Source organism: Pseudorca crassidens, chromosome 12 (assembly GCF_039906515.1).
Source record: "Pseudorca crassidens isolate mPseCra1 chromosome 12, mPseCra1.hap1, whole genome shotgun sequence".
Taxonomy (NCBI): Eukaryota; Metazoa; Chordata; class Mammalia; order Artiodactyla; family Delphinidae; genus Pseudorca; species Pseudorca crassidens.
The window spans coordinates 76024531-76042566 of NC_090307.1; the positions used below are offsets into that span (position 1 = coordinate 76024531).

The 18036-nt window shown below is 47.2% G+C and overlaps 1 protein-coding gene and 1 long non-coding RNA gene across 6 annotated transcripts in view; one reads left to right on the plus strand and one right to left on the minus strand.

Moving 5' to 3' along the window:
- The window catches only part of ALDH2 (aldehyde dehydrogenase 2 family member), a 29663-nt gene extending 11897 nt beyond the window's left edge, over positions 1-17766 (plus strand). Inside the window, exons 3-13 of the mRNA XM_067700615.1 lie at positions 650-790; positions 1923-2002; positions 4346-4457; positions 4964-5092; positions 5528-5641; positions 8023-8125; positions 8729-8913; positions 11287-11451; positions 13294-13451; positions 15030-15144; positions 17342-17766. Coding sequence (XP_067556716.1) covers positions 650-790; positions 1923-2002; positions 4346-4457; positions 4964-5092; positions 5528-5641; positions 8023-8125; positions 8729-8913; positions 11287-11451; positions 13294-13451; positions 15030-15144; positions 17342-17374 — 1335 coding nt within the window. The 3' untranslated portion in view covers positions 17375-17766. The remainder of the gene's footprint in view (positions 1-649; positions 791-1922; positions 2003-4345; positions 4458-4963; positions 5093-5527; positions 5642-8022; positions 8126-8728; positions 8914-11286; positions 11452-13293; positions 13452-15029; positions 15145-17341) is intronic.
- Positions 1559-18036, minus strand: part of LOC137203806 (uncharacterized) — a 35536-nt gene continuing 19058 nt past the window's right edge. For 3 of the 5 annotated variants that reach the window (XR_010933297.1, XR_010933298.1, XR_010933299.1), the window contains 3 exons: positions 9467-13691; positions 9264-9348; positions 1559-5822 (listed from right to left, as the gene is read on the minus strand). This is a non-coding gene — a long non-coding RNA (uncharacterized lncRNA). The remainder of the gene's footprint in view (positions 5823-9263; positions 9349-9466; positions 13692-18036) is intronic. The other 2 variants (XR_010933301.1, XR_010933300.1) reach the window with 2 other exon arrangements.

Below are 18036 nucleotides of genomic sequence, written 5' to 3' on the forward strand. Positions count from 1 at the left end.
AAATAGAAAAAGCATTAAAAATAATTCAAGAATGCCTCCTGTCCTCTGCTTTAAAACAGTCTTCTATATGTACATTTAAGGCCTTTCTCCCTTTGCTAAAAGAAAGTGTGAATACTTTCCTGGCTCATAGGGTAGTCTAATGGTAAATGTATTTAATATTAATGAAAACCATGCTCCGTACCTCCTGATACACATCTCCCTATATGGAAAATGCTAGCTGTGTTGATTTTATTGCTTTCCCAGGAGAGGGAAGCTGGTTAAACCTGCATTAGTTGGAGACTGCCAGTCGTCTCCGAAGGAATGGTTAATTTCACTGGGCTTGTTTTGAAAGGAAGAGGGGGAAAAATGGCCAATTTCTTAGTGCTGATCCCTGAGTGCCTCTCCCTACGTTAACTCTTTGGGGGATTTTGAAATGGAAACCATCAGGATCCTCATTCCCACCATGACTGCTGGGAAGGAGAGAAGCCCAGTCATTTAATTCTGAAGCTGGTCAAACAGAGCCCTTTTGAGGCTGGGAGGAACTGTTTGGGGCAGTTCCCACACAGGCATTGACTGAAGCTCCTGTGGGCACGTTCGGCAGCGGGGCAGGAGGCGTTTGGAGGTGGTTATTGCTGAGAAGGCCTGAAGTACCTCGGTGGGTGTTTTCCAGGAAGACGTGGACAGGGCAGTGAAGGCTGCCCGGGCTGCATTCCAGCTGGGCTCGCCCTGGCGCCGCATGGATGCGTCCAAAAGGGGCTGGCTGCTGAACCGCCTGGCTGATCTGATTGAGCGGGACCGGACCTACCTGGCAGTAAGTTCTCTGCCCTCTCCCCTCTCATCCCACATGGCGAATGGATGTCCCACGGATAGCCAGGAAAGTGTTGCCTTGCTGACAAGTAACTGGCCAGAATGCTGTAGGCTGGACACCTTTGGGGTACCCTCCTGTACCAACCTGGGAAGCCTCTTAGTGTTTCCTTTGATGCAGTGGGTTTGGCTAAGAAAGGAGGAGACTCGGGTGGGGAGGGGGCTATGATGGGGAAGCCTTCCTGGAGAGAGACCCCCCAGAGGGATGGACACCTCTCCCAGACCCTCTCTGTGTGGTGGGCCTCCTCCCTGTCTGCAAGAGGCAGAAGAAACCAGGAGGCAATACCCTCTCCTCCCCCAGTTCATACTGCACATAGCAGCCAGAGTGAAGCTTCTAGAAGGCAAATTATACCATGGCACTCTGCTCTTAAGCCTTCCATCACATTCTGTGTCCTTAGGATAAAGCCCTGTTCCCTCAACATAATCTACTAGGCCTTCCTGATCTGGCTCTATCTCCCAACCAGAGCTCAACTCACCAGCTTTCCCTCAACTTCTTCGCTGCCAGGCTTTGGGCCTTTGCACATGCTGTTTCCTCTGCCCAGGGTACTCTTCCCTTTGTCACCATTCATACCTTCCCCTTTGCCTTGTTCCTCCTACATATCCTTCAGGTTTTAGCCTAAAGGGTGCTTCTCAGGCTGGAGTTTCTCCAGCTGGGTTGGGCACTTTGTAACACTCTTTTAACACTTGTGACTAATTCATGTCATTATTTGCTGGCTTTTTGCTCTTTTTTCTTTTTTTTTTTTTTTAACATCCTTATTGGAATATAGTTGCTTTACAAAGGCATTTTGTTCTATAAGCTCCATGATCGCCTCTGTATTCCTAGCACCTGGATCCGCCATAGAGTAGAAGCTTGAAAAAAATATAGTGAAATGATTGAATGAGAAGTTGGTGCATCCTTCCTCCCATCCCCCTCCTCTTGCTCCCTGCCATTGAAGAGGCCCAGAAATGCCTCAAAATTCAGCACGAAGGGGCCACCAGCCCTTCTCAGACCATGCTGAGCCTCAATGCTGTTTGTCACCCGATTTACTGATTCATTCCTGTGCCCCCGTGTCCGTGTTGATCTTGTTGTCTTTGCTCAGGCCTTGGAGACCCTGGACAACGGCAAGCCCTACGTCATTTCCTACTTGGTGGATTTGGACATGGTTCTCAAATGTCTCCGGTATGGGCTCAGGCTTCCTGTTCTTTGTTCTGGCCGTGCCAGAGGGGAGGGAGTGTTGCTGGAGGGGTGGAAACAAAATAATGTAAAAGGATCCACAGGAGTTGGGGAAATGTATTCTAGTTAGACTCCATCTCATGGGAATCATCCCTCAATACCAAAACTGTAATTGAGTCATACACGTTTTCTCTTTCAGTTTTAGTAATTTATATGTTAGTTGGAATTTGTCCATTTCTTCTAGGTTATCTAATTTGTTGACTACAGTTGCACATAATATTCTCTTATAATGATTTTTATCTCGTTTTTATAATGTCCCCACTTCCATTTCTGATTTTAGTTATTTGTGCTTCTCCCTTTTTTTCTTAGTCTGGCTAAAGGTTTGTCAATTTAGTGAATGTTTTCAAAGAACCAGCTTGTGGATTTGTTGATTCTCTGTTGTTTTTCTGTTTTTCATTTCACCCATCTCTGCTCTGATCTTCATTATTTGCTTCCTCTTGCTAGCTTTGGGTTTAGTTTAATCATAAACATTTTAATAACCAAGAAATACAAGATGAGGAATAAGAGCTTTGTCAGAGCCCTTGGGTCATAGGTAACAGGAACTCACTCAGCCTAACTTGGGCAACTGTGGAGAGTGAGGGGTCTGAAATCCAGAAGGCCATTCAGTCTAACTGCTGCCTACTTGCTTCCTTCTTCTCTCGACTACACTGGCCTCTCCTGGGGCCAGTCTGCATGTTGGAACCCGGTTGCTCACACCTGGGCTGGCTGCTGTATGAGTGCTTCCGGCCAGACTAAGCTGCAGTCCCTTAGTCCTCGTGCCAAATTCCTGGAAGAGGGGCCTTGACTGGCTGGCCTTGAGTCTGACCAGATGTGGTTCAGGTGGACAGATCATTGTTCAAATAATGGCTGTTCCTCCGTGACCATGTGGACAGAGGTGGAGGGGAAGAAGCGGTGCCAGAAAAGTATGGGTTGGACAACAAAACTGTAGTTATCCCCCATAACAGGGTTTCTCAACCAGGGCAGTTGTGTCTCCCAGGGGACAGTGGCTAATGTCTGGAGACGTTTTTGGTTGTCACAACTGGGAGGGAGGGGTGCTACTGGCATCTGGTGCATAGATGCCAGGGATGCTTTAAAAATCCTGCAGTGCACAGGACAGCCTCCCACAGCAAAGAATTTTCCAGCCCCAAATGGCAGCAGTGCCAAGGTAGAGAATGCTCTGCAAGGACACCCCAGAGGGAGCAGCCTGGTGAACAGCAAGCAGAGCCCCAGGCCTTCCTGTGTTTTAGCAGAGTGCCTCTGTGCCCATTAAATACCTGTTCTGAGGCGTGCAAACACACGTAATACAGACCTGGGAAGAAGGGAGCAGCGATGCCTTAATTTGTACAGATTGGCAACTCCGTGGTTATTTTTCTCCCTGGCATCACAAACCTATGTTCACACCCAGGTCAAGTCTGGTCTCAGCAGACACATTCATTTCAGAAATCTCTCTTTTACACTTCATGTTGCATCTCTCCCCCATCTTTCATTCTTCCTACTTCCCTGAAAATCATCACATACTATAAACACATGACTCTTCTTTTCCCCCCAGCTCTAATTTGCTGTGTTTTTGCCATTTGTGTCCCTGTGTGTCTGGATGGTAAGCTTTACAGGGTTGGGACCCAGTCATTGATTTATTTCTGGTCACTGTTCACTCAGTCTTAGTACAATGCTCTGCACACAGCAAGTGCCAGCTGTTAGATGGGTTTGCACTTTCCCACTAGAGTCGATCCATGGTTCTCAGATGCTAATCTGTGGTGCTGGGCTGGTGCGACAGTCACAGTTTAATAAATCTGAATGTTTATTAAAAATACTGATTCCTGGGCATCAGCCCCAGAGTCAGTTGAGTAGGTCAGAAGTGGGTACCTGGAATTTGGTGTTTTTTTTTTTTCGGTACGCGGACCTCTCACTGCTGTGGCCTCTCCCGCTGCGGAGCACAGGCTCCAGACGCACAGGCTCAGCGGCCATGGCTCACGGGCCCAGGGCTCCGCGGCATGTGGGACCCTCCCGGACCGGGGCGCGAACCCGTGTCCCCTGCATCGGCAGGCGGACTCTCAACCGCTGCGCCACCAGGGAAGCCCGAATTTGGTGTTTTTTATGAGCACCCCAGGTGATTCTGAGGCTTAGAGGTTAGTTACTGAGAATGAATTATTGTGACACTAGCAGTTAGTTAAGTCTTTCTGGAAATAAGCCCAGAGCCAGGGCAATTATCAGAAAGACCCAGTTGGACCAGTTTGAGTCTTCTCTTTCTGCCAGAGTTTACAGGGGTCCCTGACAGTCATTGACGGAGTTTGGATTTTTTTTTTTTTTAAGTTATTATGCAGGCTGGGCTGATAAGTACCACGGAAAAACCATTCCCATCGATGGGGACTACTTCAGCTACACCCGCCATGAACCTGTGGGAGTGTGCGGGCAGATCATCCCGGTGAGTGTTAGACTCATAATAAACAAATGAAGGTTTATCAGGAGTGCTGTGAGAGGCAGCAATCTTGGGCAGGTTCATTGCCAAGGTGGGAGGGTCTGTGGGGTGATGTTGGAAGGCGGCCTGGGCAGTGGTTGAGAACATGGTCTTTAACAAAGCCAACCAGCCCTGCCACGGGTGAACTCTGTGACCTTGGGCAAGTCACTTATCCCCCTAGGACTTGGTTTCCTTATCTGAAAAGTGGAAGTGATAGTAGCTGTCTTAGGGCAGTAGGGAAGATTGAAGGCGATGATGTAGCATGGTGCCTAGTATGGAAAAGCATGAATGCGAGTCACTAATATTATCATCCACCACCTGCCTTGTTTATCTGTCTTAAATCTACAATTGAGTTGTGAGGGGAACACGAGAGGTTCAGAGAACCTGGTGTTGCTTCTGCTCCCTGGCTGCCACTTTCTGCTGCCAGTGCAGCTCTCGGCCGAGATTTCGGGAGTGGCTGTTGTTGATTGCAGTGGAACTTCCCGCTCTTGATGCAAGCATGGAAACTGGGCCCAGCCTTGGCGACTGGAAACGTGGTTGTGATGAAGGTGGCTGAGCAGACTCCACTCACTGCCCTCTATGTGGCCAACTTGATTAAGGAGGTGCGTGGCTTGCGTCCATCTTGACCTCTATATGCCTTTGTAGAGGCTTGCTCTATAGGAGTGCTGATGAGGGGCCCCCGTAGTGGGGACGGGTATTTGTAGAGAAGGGAGTGAACCCCCCTCATCCCTGCTCATCACACTTCAGCTGAAGTGACCCGCACCACCTCTCTTCTACATTGGGTTTCATTGTAAGACCCCTCTGAAGGATGAAAACCATTCTAAGTGAGTGCCATGGGGGCAGGGGCAAAGGGCACAGGGAATCCCACAAAACAGGCTCCTTGCTGCACCATTTGGAATTCCTGAGCAGTACCCGGTAAGACTGCTCACTTGTGTGCTGGGCAGACTGCCGCAGCTTCTGGGAGGGATGTGTATTCCTCTGTCCAGACCCTTTGGAGCGGGAGAACAACTCCCAGTGTCCCTGGTGTTTGCCTACAGGCCGGCTTTCCTCCTGGCGTGGTCAATATCGTACCTGGATTTGGCCCCACGGCTGGGGCCGCCGTTGCCTCTCATGAGGATGTGGACAAAGTGGCCTTCACAGGCTCCACTGAGGTAAGGCATCCTAGGACCTCAAGCTTGTGGTATGTTTGGCTCAAACGCTGCCAGTCCTCAAAGGATGATGCGTTCAAGACTATCTTGGCGGTCCAGTGGTTAGGACTCGGTGCTTTCACCGCTGTGGCCCAGGTTCAGCCCCTGGTTGGGGAACTAAGATCCCGCAAGCCGTGCAGCGCAGCTAAAATAAAGTAAAATAAGATTAGCCTCTGGGTACTGCATGGGGGTCTACCCCAGGACTGCCTTTGAGTAGCTCAAGTGAGGGGCCCCATGTGTGCCAGCAGGGACCATCAGGGTGGAACCCTTTGTGGATTGGTTGACACTCCAGTTGCTGTAGGGGGGTGGCCTGGCATCCCATGTGGGATAAAGAGGCCAGGACTGTCTATGTCTAGACTTTATAAAGCCCAGAGCTGACTGCCTGCCCAAGGTCAAAGCACCTCGGCTGTGTCAGACTCTTTGACTGGCACTGCCCTGGCAATTAAAGAGAGTGGGCTTTAGGGACACATGAGTTCAAATCCCAGCCTTGTCATTATGACATGAGGCAATTCACTGAGTGTCTTTGGGGGCTCCATTCATTGTGTTTAAAATGAGGATGGCAGTGGGCTTCCCTGGTGGCGCAGTGGTTGAGAGTCTGCCTGCCGATGTAGGGGACATGGGTTCGTGCCCCGGTCCGGGAAGATCCCACATGCCACGGAGCGGCTGGGCCCGTGAGCCATGGCCGCTGAGCCTGCGCGTCCGGAGCCTGTGCTCTGCAACGGGAGAGGCCACAGCAGTGAGAGGCCCGTGTACCGCAAAAAAAAAAAAAAAAAAATGAGGATGGCAGTATCTATGCAGTACCGACAGTGGGTGTGGTGTAGTGGGGAAGATAATGCGCTTTGGAGTCAAACTAACTGTTTCAGCAGCACTTACTTAGCTATGCGACCTTAGGCAAGTCAGCCTCCTGAAGCCTCCTTTTCCCCACCTATAAAATAGGGATAATAACTGTGCCCACCTCCCGGGGTTGGCCTGAGTGAGATAAAGCTTATGATGTATTCAGCAAAAGTCTAGCCCAGAGTAAGTGCTCAGTGAGTGAATGAATGAGTGAGTGCCGCTCTGTGCCAGGCCCCGGAGAGACAAAGACATACAAGATGCCTGGGGATTCCTTAAACATAATCACCTTGAAAGCAGGGACAAAATTCATTTTTCCTATCCTTGAATTCTTGGAAGCCTTCATTGCATGACTTTAGAGAAGGCATGCTGAATAGTAATAATAAAGGTGATCTTTAAAATGATCCCCGAGGTAAAGTTACCTTCAGACATTCAGTCTGTATGCAGAGATGGCGGTTGCGGGAGGGCAGAACTGTGGCCTAGATGACACAGTCCAGGCTCTTTCTTGGCTTAGTCACCACCTAAATTAATGCCTCAAGGGGATGTTGAGAATCTTGCAGATGGAATGGTTTCTTTCTTTCTTTTTAAATTAATTTATTTTTGGCTGTGTTGGGTCTTCGTTGCTGTGCACGGGCTTTCTCTAGTTGCAGCGAGCGGGGGCTACTCTTTGTTGCAGTGCGCGGGCTTCTTATTGCAGTGGCTTCTCCTGTTGCGGAGCACGGGCTCTAGGCGCAGGCTTCAGTAGTTGTGGCTCGCGGGCTCTAGGCGCGCGGGCTTCAGTAGTTGTGGGACATGGGCTTAGTTGCTCCGCGGCATGTGGGATCTTCCTGGACCAGGGCTTGTACCCGTGTCCCCCTGCATTGACAGACGGATTCTTAACCACTGTACCACCAGGGAAGTCAGACGGGATGGTTTCTTGACCGCGGTATGTGTGCTCATTCAACAGATAAGCAAAGGGGTTGTTTGTGCCAGGCTCTTGGAATATGGAGGTGAGAAGCACCCCATCCTTGCCCTGTGCTAGGAGATACCATTTAAAACACTGTGAGAATGAGGCAGGATAGCAGGTCTGAACTGGTGCTGGATGCAGTTTGCCCAAATGTGAATTCTGACTCCACATTTACTGTGTGACTTTGGGCAAGTGACTTGACCACTCTGAGCTATAGCTCCCACATTTCTATATCAAGGGAAAGAGTCGGCCCTACCTCTGAGGTTGTTGTGAGGGTTGAACTTAATGCACACAAAACACTTAGCACAGTGTCTGGTATGTAGGTGGTGCTGAGTGTGTAGAAGCCACACAGCAATGACCCTGCTCGTGTCGTTACTGACATTGTCATCCTACGAGCTCAGAGGATGGGGCAGTGATGGTAAGTGAATGGCCAGATTTGGTGAAATTCTCCAGGCATCTTGTAGTCCAGCTACTCCCTCAGGTTGCAGGGGCTTCTGTTCTGTGTGTCTGAGAACATTTGGTTTTGTTTTCCTCCGCTGAGTTTGTCTCTGTTCCTGCTTCCCTGTAGGTTGGCCACCTAATCCAGACTGCTGCGGGGAACAGTAACCTCAAGAGAGTGACCCTGGAGCTAGGAGGAAAGAGTCCCAACATCATCATGTCAGATGCTGACAGTAAGTTTTCAGGGGGGAGGTCTGATATCAACCTGCCGCTAGCTCTGTATTCTGTGGTTCCACTCAGTTCCGCAATCCTCAGCATCCCTCGGATTGGTTTCTGCCCCCAGGGCCTCAGGATGAAAGTAAGACTCCTCAGCATGGCCCTCTGGCCTACACGATATGGCCTCTCCCCCAGCCTTTCTCCTCTCTGCTCCCTGTAATCCAGCCAGGCTGAGCTACTCACTTGCATAAGAATGCAGCATGCTTTCAGATTAGACTACTTTTCCTCCATCACATCCTTTTTCCTGGTCCTGCTGAGGTGCTCCCAGATTCGTCCTCCTTGAGGGAGTCTTCCCTGATGGCCATAGGCCAGCTGGTTTGGTCCTCCAGCCGCCCTTGGCTCTATTACCATAGTGGGTGATGACCACTGTCCTTCGTGTCTATCTGCCACTTGGTCTCCACGCTCAGAGAAGGGAGCGATCGGCCCTGCCTTGTTCCCACACAGAGTCTGGCACCCAGCAGGCATGAACGCTGCTGGTAGTGTTAACGGGTTAAGGGTAGCAGCCACTGGGGCCAGGCTCCTCCTTATCCTCTTCTTATGGTTGCCTTCTGCCTCCTCAGTGGACTGGGCTGTGGAGCAGGCCCACTTCGCCCTGTTCTTCAACCAGGGCCAGTGCTGCTGTGCAGGCTCCCGGACCTTTGTGCAGGAGGACGTTTACACCGAGTTTGTGGAGCGGAGTGTTGCCCGGGCCAGGTCTCGTGTGGTCGGGAACCCCTTTGACAGCCGGACTGAGCAGGGGCCGCAGGTAAGCCCAGTGGTTGCACGCAGGTCTCGGTGTCCGGAGCCACCATGGAGAAGCGGAAAGGGCCTTGGACTCTGAATCCAGCAGGCCTGGCTTCAAGTCTGAGCTCTGCCAGGTACCAGCTGTGTGCCCTTGGGAAGCCACATGCTCTCTCCGAGCCACCATTCTCTCATCCATAAAGCCTGTCCTTCGTAACTCACAGAGTGGCCGTGAAGTGGAAATTAATAATGGAAAGCCCTTTGTAAATTACATACACATAATAAATATGAGGAATGGCTGTGAGAAAGGGAATGCATGTTTCCTGGACCTTGGCCATCCATATAAATGCATCTACCAGAAAGACACACACATACCTGTTGTTAATCGCAGTTACGTCTGGGAGGAGGGCGGAGGGCTGTTGTAGCAGAGGGACTTCATTTCACTTTATACTCTTCTGAGCTGTTTGATTTAAAATTTAAAAAAAATTTTTTTTTTTTTTACAGTGAGCATGTATTCATTTTAACTAATAAAAATACAGTCAATAATAATTATAACAAAAGGAAACACAGTGCCTCACCCCATCACATCCTGATCCTTTTTCCAGCATTGGCCTTAGACCCAGCCTGTCTTGGGCTCACTCTCCACAGGGCCCTGTGCTGGCCTCCTCCAGCCTCCTCCTTCCAGGGATGAAGAATCCACTGGGTCAGGGATGCTTCCTCCCACAAGTCCCTTGCACGCGGCCCTGAGCCCACTTCTGGGGCCAACAGGGGCGTCTCTGCAGGCTTCATTGTCCTGGGGATGTCTGCGTTCCTTGTGTCTACTCCCCAGGCTCCAGTGCTGGCCAAGGCAGCCTTTTTTTTTTTTTAATTAATAGATTCTATTCTTTTAGAAAAATGAGCAGAAAGTACAGAGTTCCCATATATCCCCTAACCTCCCCATCCCCTAGTTTCTCCTATTATTAATATCTTCCATTGGTGTGATACATTTGTTATAATTTGATGAGCCAGTATTGATATATGATTATTAAATGAAGTCCGTAGTTTACATTAGAGTTCACTCCTGGTGTTGTACATTCTGTGGGTTTTGACAAATGAATCAAGACATGTACCCATGATTACGGTATCACACAGAATAGTTTCAGTGCCCTAAAAATCTCCTGTGCTCCACCAGTTCATTCCTCCCTCCCCCTAACCCTTGAACCACTGATCTTTTTACTGTCTCTATAGTTTTGTCTTTTCCAGAATGTCATATAGTTGGAATCATATAGTCTGTAGCCTTTTCAGATTAGGCTTCTTCCTCTTTTCCTTTCTTTTCCCCCCAGATTGCCTTCTTTTACTTAGCAATGTAATTTTAAGTTTCCTCTATGTCTTTTCGTGACTTGATGGCTCATTACTTTTCCTGGCTGAATAATATGCTACTGAATGGATAGGCCACATTTTCTTTATCCATTCATCTGCTGATAGACCCTTGGGTTGTTTCTACTTTTTAGCTATTGTGAATAGTGCTGCTGTGAATCCCAGTGTCTTTTTTTCTCTCATTTTTCTTTGTGGTTTGTAGCTATATAATTATTAAGGTAATACAAATTTGTATTAAAAACTTCATAAAAAAGAGTTTAAAGTAAAAAATAAGATCCCCTTGTCCCCTTCATGTCCATTCCTCATAGGTAACCACATACACACAGAGTTACATTTTGGCATGTTTGTTTTAGCAAAAGTAGGGTCATATAATATATATCATCCTACAAGCTTCCCCCCTCTTTACAGAACATCTTAGGCTGTCATTCTGTGTCTGTCTGTGGACAGGTCTGTTGTTAATGATGCCAACATATGGGTGTGCCATATTAACCAGCTCCTCTACTGATGCATACTTGGGATTGTTTCCACTTCTTGCTTCTGTAAGATGTTCCCCAGTGACTATCCTTGTTCAGGTCCCTTTGTCACATGTAGAATAAATTCCTAGAAGTTAAATAGCTGGGTCAGAGGATATGAACATCTAATTTTTTGTCTGATATTAATAAGCCATTTGCCCGAAGAGCTGTACCAGCTTACAGTCCTTTCTCTTTTTTTTAAAATTGAGGTGTAATTGACCTATAATGTTGTATCAGTCCTTCTAATAATGTATGAATATTACAGAGTATGCAGCATACCCTTGGTATCAATGTATTTTCTTACTATTTAAAATTTTTAGTAATCTCATACTTGAAAAACAAAAACAGTAGGCTTGATATTCATTTCTTTGAGGGCTAATGAGTTTGGTGGAATCTATTCTTGTTTTGGGCCTTGCTTATTCATGATCTGGCCATTTCCCAGTTGGCTTCTTGCCTGTGTGGTTCTAAGCCTGAAGCTGGGAGAGGTATGGCTGTAGCATCTCTGTAACTCTGGGCTCCTTCTCCCTCAGGTGGATGAGACTCAGTTTAAGAAGGTCCTTGGCTACATCAAATCTGGGAAGGAGGAGGGGGCGAAGCTGCTGTGTGGTGGAGGGGCGGCTGCTGACCGTGGCTACTTCATCCAGCCCACCGTGTTTGGAGACGTGCAGGATGGCATGACCATCGCAAAGGAGGAGGTTAGCATGCGTCCAGCGCTCGAGGGAATGTTCCTAGGAGGAGAAGCGGACAGTTCAGTCCAGCATCTTGACCCAGGACCCATCCGCTGGCCTTGGGCCAAATCCTGGCTCTATGCATAAGACAAATGATTTGCAATTCACTTCTGATCTTGTGCCTCTCCTCTTCAGTCTCTTATGGCTGCCAGTGGTTGGGGAGAACGTCTGAATTCCCCAGCAGAGCCTACAGGTCCTTTGTGTTCTGCTCCCTGCGAGCTGTGAGTTAAAGGAATGACTCTTCCCAGCCCTTCTCATGGCCTTCGTGTAAGCAGACACTGGACTAGATCAAAGGGCTGACTTCCCCACATGGCGAGAGTCCCTTGATCTTCTCTCCCCCTTGGCACTGATTACGAACGTAGGGCAGCAACTCCATCTCATTCATTCGTTCATTTCACAAAATTTTTTTTTTAACATCTTTATTGGAGTATAATTGCTTTACAATGGTGTGTTAGTTTCTGCTCTATAACAAAGTGAATCAGCTATACGTATATATATATCTCCATATCCCTTACCACAAATAATTTTTGAATTCCTACTATGTGCAAGGTGCTCTACAGACACTGGAGATCCAGGGGTATCCGACATGTGTACTCTGCCCTTGTGGATTCAGACTCACTCCACTTCCCCCAGCAGGATGAAGCCCTTTAGCGTCCCTATGCAGGGAAAACATTATACTGCCACCCCCTTTCATGGATAATTCAAAATAAAATAATATTAAAATGCAAAATCAGGGTAAGAGAGTACAACAGAGTTCTGCCTCTTTTCCCATCATGACTACTTCGATGCTATTTTTTTTTTTTAATCTTGATGGAAATGGAAAATATCCATTTTCTAGAAGGGCAGGGGCTGCCTTTGCTTTGCTAGTGCCCGAAGTGCAAGATGCCCCGTCTCGCAGTCCTCGCTCCAACCATGATGGGCTCCTGGCAGTCTTCTCGCACCTCCGTCTTGACACTCTCCACCCAGTCCTAGAATCAGTGATTTCTTCAAGAAGTCCTAGTTTCTTTAGTCGAGAATGGGATGTTGTAAGAATGGGTGCTGCGTGTGCCAGTGACTGGAACTCCATTTCCCTCCTCCCTGCTCCTCATCCTCACTCTGGTTTGGCCAGTTTCTGCTCGTGTGGTGTCACAGCTTGACTGTCACCTCTCGAGGCCTTCCCTGATCCCCTGCCTCCCATCACTCAGGCCAGGTAGCTCCTCTGGGCTCCCACCACTTGTCACGGTCACATGCCAATCACTTGATTACATCAGGATCTGTTCCCCGGGGTCTCTCCCCTGATAGGGCTGAGAGCAGCCACACCCCAACCGCAACAAGCACGCCTAGCTCCCATGTTTTGGTTTCTGAAGCCCACTAAAGCCCACTAAAAGGAACCAGGATGCCTTGAAGAAATGGCTCAGAAATAGGGCAGGGAAAGTATAAGATAAACTCAGAACATCTTGAGATCAGAGACCCTATTTTGTTCATAGCTTTTTCTTCAGCATCTAGTGTGTGCCTTGTTGAATGACTGACTGAAATTCTTTGAAACTAAATTTCCACGTGACCTGTCAGTGCAAGCCCCTACCTCACAGGACTGTTTAGAAATAAGATAAGGTATGTAAGGTCCATGGCACACAGAAGGTAACCAGTCCCCTTAGCTTCCTTCCCTTTGTATTCCAGTGAGTGTGAGAGCTGTCTTCTCCCTCTGGAACTGTTAGGGTGTGTCTGGAGGCTTGCTACCACATCTGGAATCATCTGCTCAGTGCTGTGGAAAGCTGGGTAACAGGTGGTTCCGTGTCTGCCCCACCCACCCATTGTGCTCTCTAACCCCAGATCTTTGGGCCAGTGATGCAGATTCTGAAGTTCAAGACCATAGAGGAAGTCGTTGGGAGAGCCAACAATTCCAAGTATGGGCTGGCTGCAGCTGTCTTCACAAAGGACTTGGATAAGGCCAATTATCTGTCCCAAGCCCTCCAGGCTGGCACCGTGTGGTAAGTGCCTCCCAGCAGCCTCTCGCAACCCAGGTAGAGATCCCCAAGCCAGGGTCTTCTGGAATCCACTACTCACATCCCAGAATTGGGGTGCCGGGCTTAGTTCCTCCTGGGTCAGGGTGTGGTATAGCAGATGGGGATGTCCTTCCCCCTCTCCTCCAGATGAAACTTCCCTCCGGTGCATATGCCCATGCAGCTGTTCTTGGGCAAGCAGATGGATGACTGGGGCTCCTTACCAAGCTGTAACAAGAGCAGGAGACCAGAGCTGAGGGCCCACATCTATGTAAACACTGGTCTTAAAAGCTTAGCACCTATGGCACACCCACTAGGATGGCTGTAATTTATTTTTAATTTTTTAAAAAAAATTATTTTATTTTTGGCTGTGTTGGGTCTTTGTTGCTGCACGTGGGCTTTCCTCTGGTTGCAGCAAGTGGGGGCTACTCTTTGTTGTGGTGCGTGGGCTTCTCATTGTGGTGGCTTCTCTTGTTGTGAAGCACGGGCTCTAGTCATGTGGGCTTCAGTAGTTGTGGCGCACGGGCTTAGTTGCTCCGTGGCATGTGGGATCATCCTGGATCAGGGCTTGAACCCATGTCTCCTGCACTGGCAGGCGGATTCTTAACCACTGTGCCACCAGGGAAGCTCCAATGGCTGTAATTTAAAAAACAGAAAATACCAGGTGTTGGTTAGGATGTGGAGAAACTGGAACCCTTACACATAGCTGGTGGGAATGTAAAATGTTGCAGCCACTAGAAAAGTCTGGCAGTTCTCAATAAGTTAAACATAGAATTATCATAGGACCCAGCAATTCCACTCCTGGGTACATACCCAAGAGAAAAAAAACATACATCCACACAAAAAAGTGTATCTGAATGTTCATAGATTAGTCACAATAGTCAAAAGGTGGAAATAACCTAAATGTCCATCAACTGATGAATGGATACACAAAATGTGGTTTATCTGTGCGATGGAGTATTCAGCCATAAAAAGAAATGAAGTACTGATAACCTGCTACAACATGGAAAACATAATACTAAATGAAATAAGCCAGACACAGAAGGTCACATATTATATGATTCCATTATATGACATGCCCAGAATAGACAAATCCATAGAGAGAGAAAGTAGATTAGGGGCTGCCAGAGGCTGGAGGAGGGGGGGGAATGGGGAGTAACTGCTTATTGGGTATAGGGTTTCTTTCTGGGGTGATAAATGTTCTGGAATTATATAGAGGTAATGGTTGCACAACATTGTGAATATATTATAAAGCACTGAATGTACTATAAAGCACCTTTAAAGTGGTGAGTTTTAAATTCAGTTAAAATTTAATAATTAAAAAAAATTGCCCCAAAAAGCTTAATACCCAATTAGCAAAAATGATTCATTGAAATGGGAAGGATGAGATGACTTATGGCTTTATTTCATGTGGCCTGCTTTTGACTTCTATATAGCTAGCTATTAGTAGGGTTCTACCCATCCATTTTTCTCAATAAGATTTTAGAACAATACAGGAGGTCTGAGGGGTATGATGCTTATCCTCCACCCCAAAAGTTACTTCTGAAATCTCATCTTAAATTATAGGGTCAACTGCTATGATGTGTTTGGGGCCCAGTCACCGTTTGGTGGCTACAAGCTGTCTGGGAGCGGCCGGGAGCTGGGAGAGTATGGGCTGCAGGCATACACTGAAGTGAAAACTGTGAGTATGGGCACCTTCTCAGCCCTCTCCCTCGTGCTGGGGTCCATCAGTATTGACTGCTAGTTTCTTGTTTTAAGCCATGGAAGCTACCAAAGAGGGTAAAGACCCAGTCTCTGCTGTGTCTCATGAGGAATAAGTAGGGACTTGACCACCACTATGCCTACACAGTCCTTTGCTGGGCTTTGTTATACACTGAGTTCTGTAAAACCTGAGAGGAGGCAAAGATCCCAGTGGGCTGAAGCAGCGAGGAAAAACTTCTAATAAGAATCAAGCTACGAGGCATTAGATATCAAGGGGCGTATCCTTTGCTTCTGCAATCCTGAAGAACTAAGCAGAAATAGAAAGAAAGCTTTACTTCCCTAAATAGCCATCACAGCATTCTCCAACAGGGAAAAATCAGATGTAACCTAAATGCCCAATAAATTATGGAATATTAAGTAGCTGTTAAAGTATTTTTGTAGAATATTTGATGTGAAAAATGCTTATCCTTTAAAGTAAAAAAGGAGAATACAAAGTGATATATGCAGTATAAGCCCAACTTTAAAACTGTATATGCCCATATACAGATACTCAGATATCTTTATCAAAGTGAAAAAAGACAGGAAAGAAAGATACTAAGGTAAAAATGATTTTCTGTCTACAATGAATACTAATTATAATTTAACCAGGAAACATACTCACAATGATATTTTAAGAAAAGAGAAATGGGCACAGGGCAAGCAAACCAGCCTGGGGGTGGGGGGCGGCGATGGGAGCAGGATGAGAAAGGGGGAACAGAGCAAGAAAACGTAAACAGTGGCCTTCATTCAGTATATACTATATAGCGTGAAACTCTAATAAGATACAACCTAAGCTCTCAAGAAGATCACTGGAATAAAGTAAACATGTTTACTTGTTTATTGAAATGTTTCCATCATATACAAGAGGTGAGACCCAGATTTGATATTGACATTGAGATGTCATTAGCCTATAACTGTTCATCAAAACAATAGTTATGGAGGAGATTATTTAGGTATGGCGTGAGGGAGGAGGGAGGCCTAGGACTGAGCCCCAAGGAACTGCAGTATTTAAGGATTGACTGGAGGGCAGTGGAAGAGCCTGAAAAGGAGAGGCTTGAGTTGAGGTGATTTGTGGAGGAATCCAACTGTAAGCTGCGAATGCTGGAGCCCTCAGGAAATGAGATGTTGGGGAGAACTCGAGAAGGCTTTTGAAGAAATGGCAGGACTTGATGGCTTAGGAGGGTTAGAGGATGTGGGTGAAGGGGGCAAAGCTGATTCAGCCCAGCATCCACACTGTGCTTGGTGCTCATGATAAAGAGTCCTGTTAAAAAAAAAAAAAAAAATCCTGTATTTTGAGCTTTAGGAACTCGAATGATAACACTAACAAAAATAAGGATTTTTGTGTTATCATTCACTAACAAAAATGACTGTTGCATGCTAAAGGTCTCAGAAGTCAAGTTTGCAAGGGGGACTGATGACAAAATTTCTTTTTATTTTTACTGAAAGTTTACTTTGTGCCAGGATCTGTGCTAGACTGTCTTATGTATGTTACATCATTTAATGCTCACAACAACCCCATGAAAGAGATATTGCTGTTACCCCATTTTACAGATGAGGGAACGAGTCACACAGAGGTGAAGCACTTGCCCAGTAGCGGGGAACGATGGGCTTCAACCCCATATCCATCTGAATCTGGAACCTTCCCCCTAACACACTGAGACACCTGTGAGCTTGAGCACATTATCTTTTCCTGGCTCTGATTCTTGTGGAGGAACATACGGATCTCAGTCAGGGTCTCTCAGCCTTGGAACTGTGGACACTTGGGGTTGGATAATTCTTTGTGGTGGGGCTGTCATGTGCAGCGTAGGATGTTGAGTAGCATCCCTGACTTTTGCCCATTAGATGCCTGTAGCAACCCTCCCCCCAACTGTGACAATCAAAAATGTCTCCAGACATTGCGCACTGTTCTCTGGGGGGCACAGCTGTCCCCGGTTGAGAATGACTAGGTCAAGGGGAGGCAGAGTGTGATCTCATGCAGAACACAGCCCTAGCGGTTGCTGGGATTGGCCACTGGCCATCGAGATGTTAGAAGTCAGGAAAGCCCTTCTGTTTATAGCTCAGGCAGCACCCAGCTGAGGGGGCCTGCAGACCAAAGGGAAGCATGAAGATTTAACAGCTTCTCTGCACCCCTCTTACAGGTCACAGTCAAAGTTCCTCAGAAGAACTCATAAAGAACCATGCTGGCTTTACTCATCCAGTGATGGAAAGTTCAAGGAGATAAGCAACAAAACCAAGAAAAATGACCGTTGCATGCTAAAGGTCTCAAAAGAGAAATTCTGCCAGAAAAATCTCTTGGATCAAGAAAGTTCCAGAATTTGAATCAATAAATAGGGTGGGTGTGGGACAAAGGGTATATGGAAAGCCTTTTAAACTGCAACAATACTACTAGCTTTCAGGGTGATCTTTCAAAGATAGATTCAAATATCTCATCCATTCCTTCTGTAACTTGCCTTAATGGGGGAAGAAAAAGCCATTGTTTACCACTGTTCCATCTTTGAAGTAGCAACTAGCACCTTTCTTTGTATTCTGGACTAAAACTCATTAAAAACAGTGCTGCTTTTCACTTTTTAGGTAACTCTTCCTCCATCTCAACCCAAGGAGATGCTGTCACATAGATATGTTGTCCCCTCTGTGTGTATGTCACATTGTAAACAACTGTCACCCATCCCCTACTGTGGATAAATAGCCTTTGTTTCCTGCACGTAGTTAACAGATGTTTCCGGCCTGCCCATGTGTGGTGGGCCCTGTACGACACACTGAGGACGACACCTACACAAGACTCCCGGCCCCTGCCCTCAGAGAGAGGGAGGTAAACCAGGAAACACACACTTGA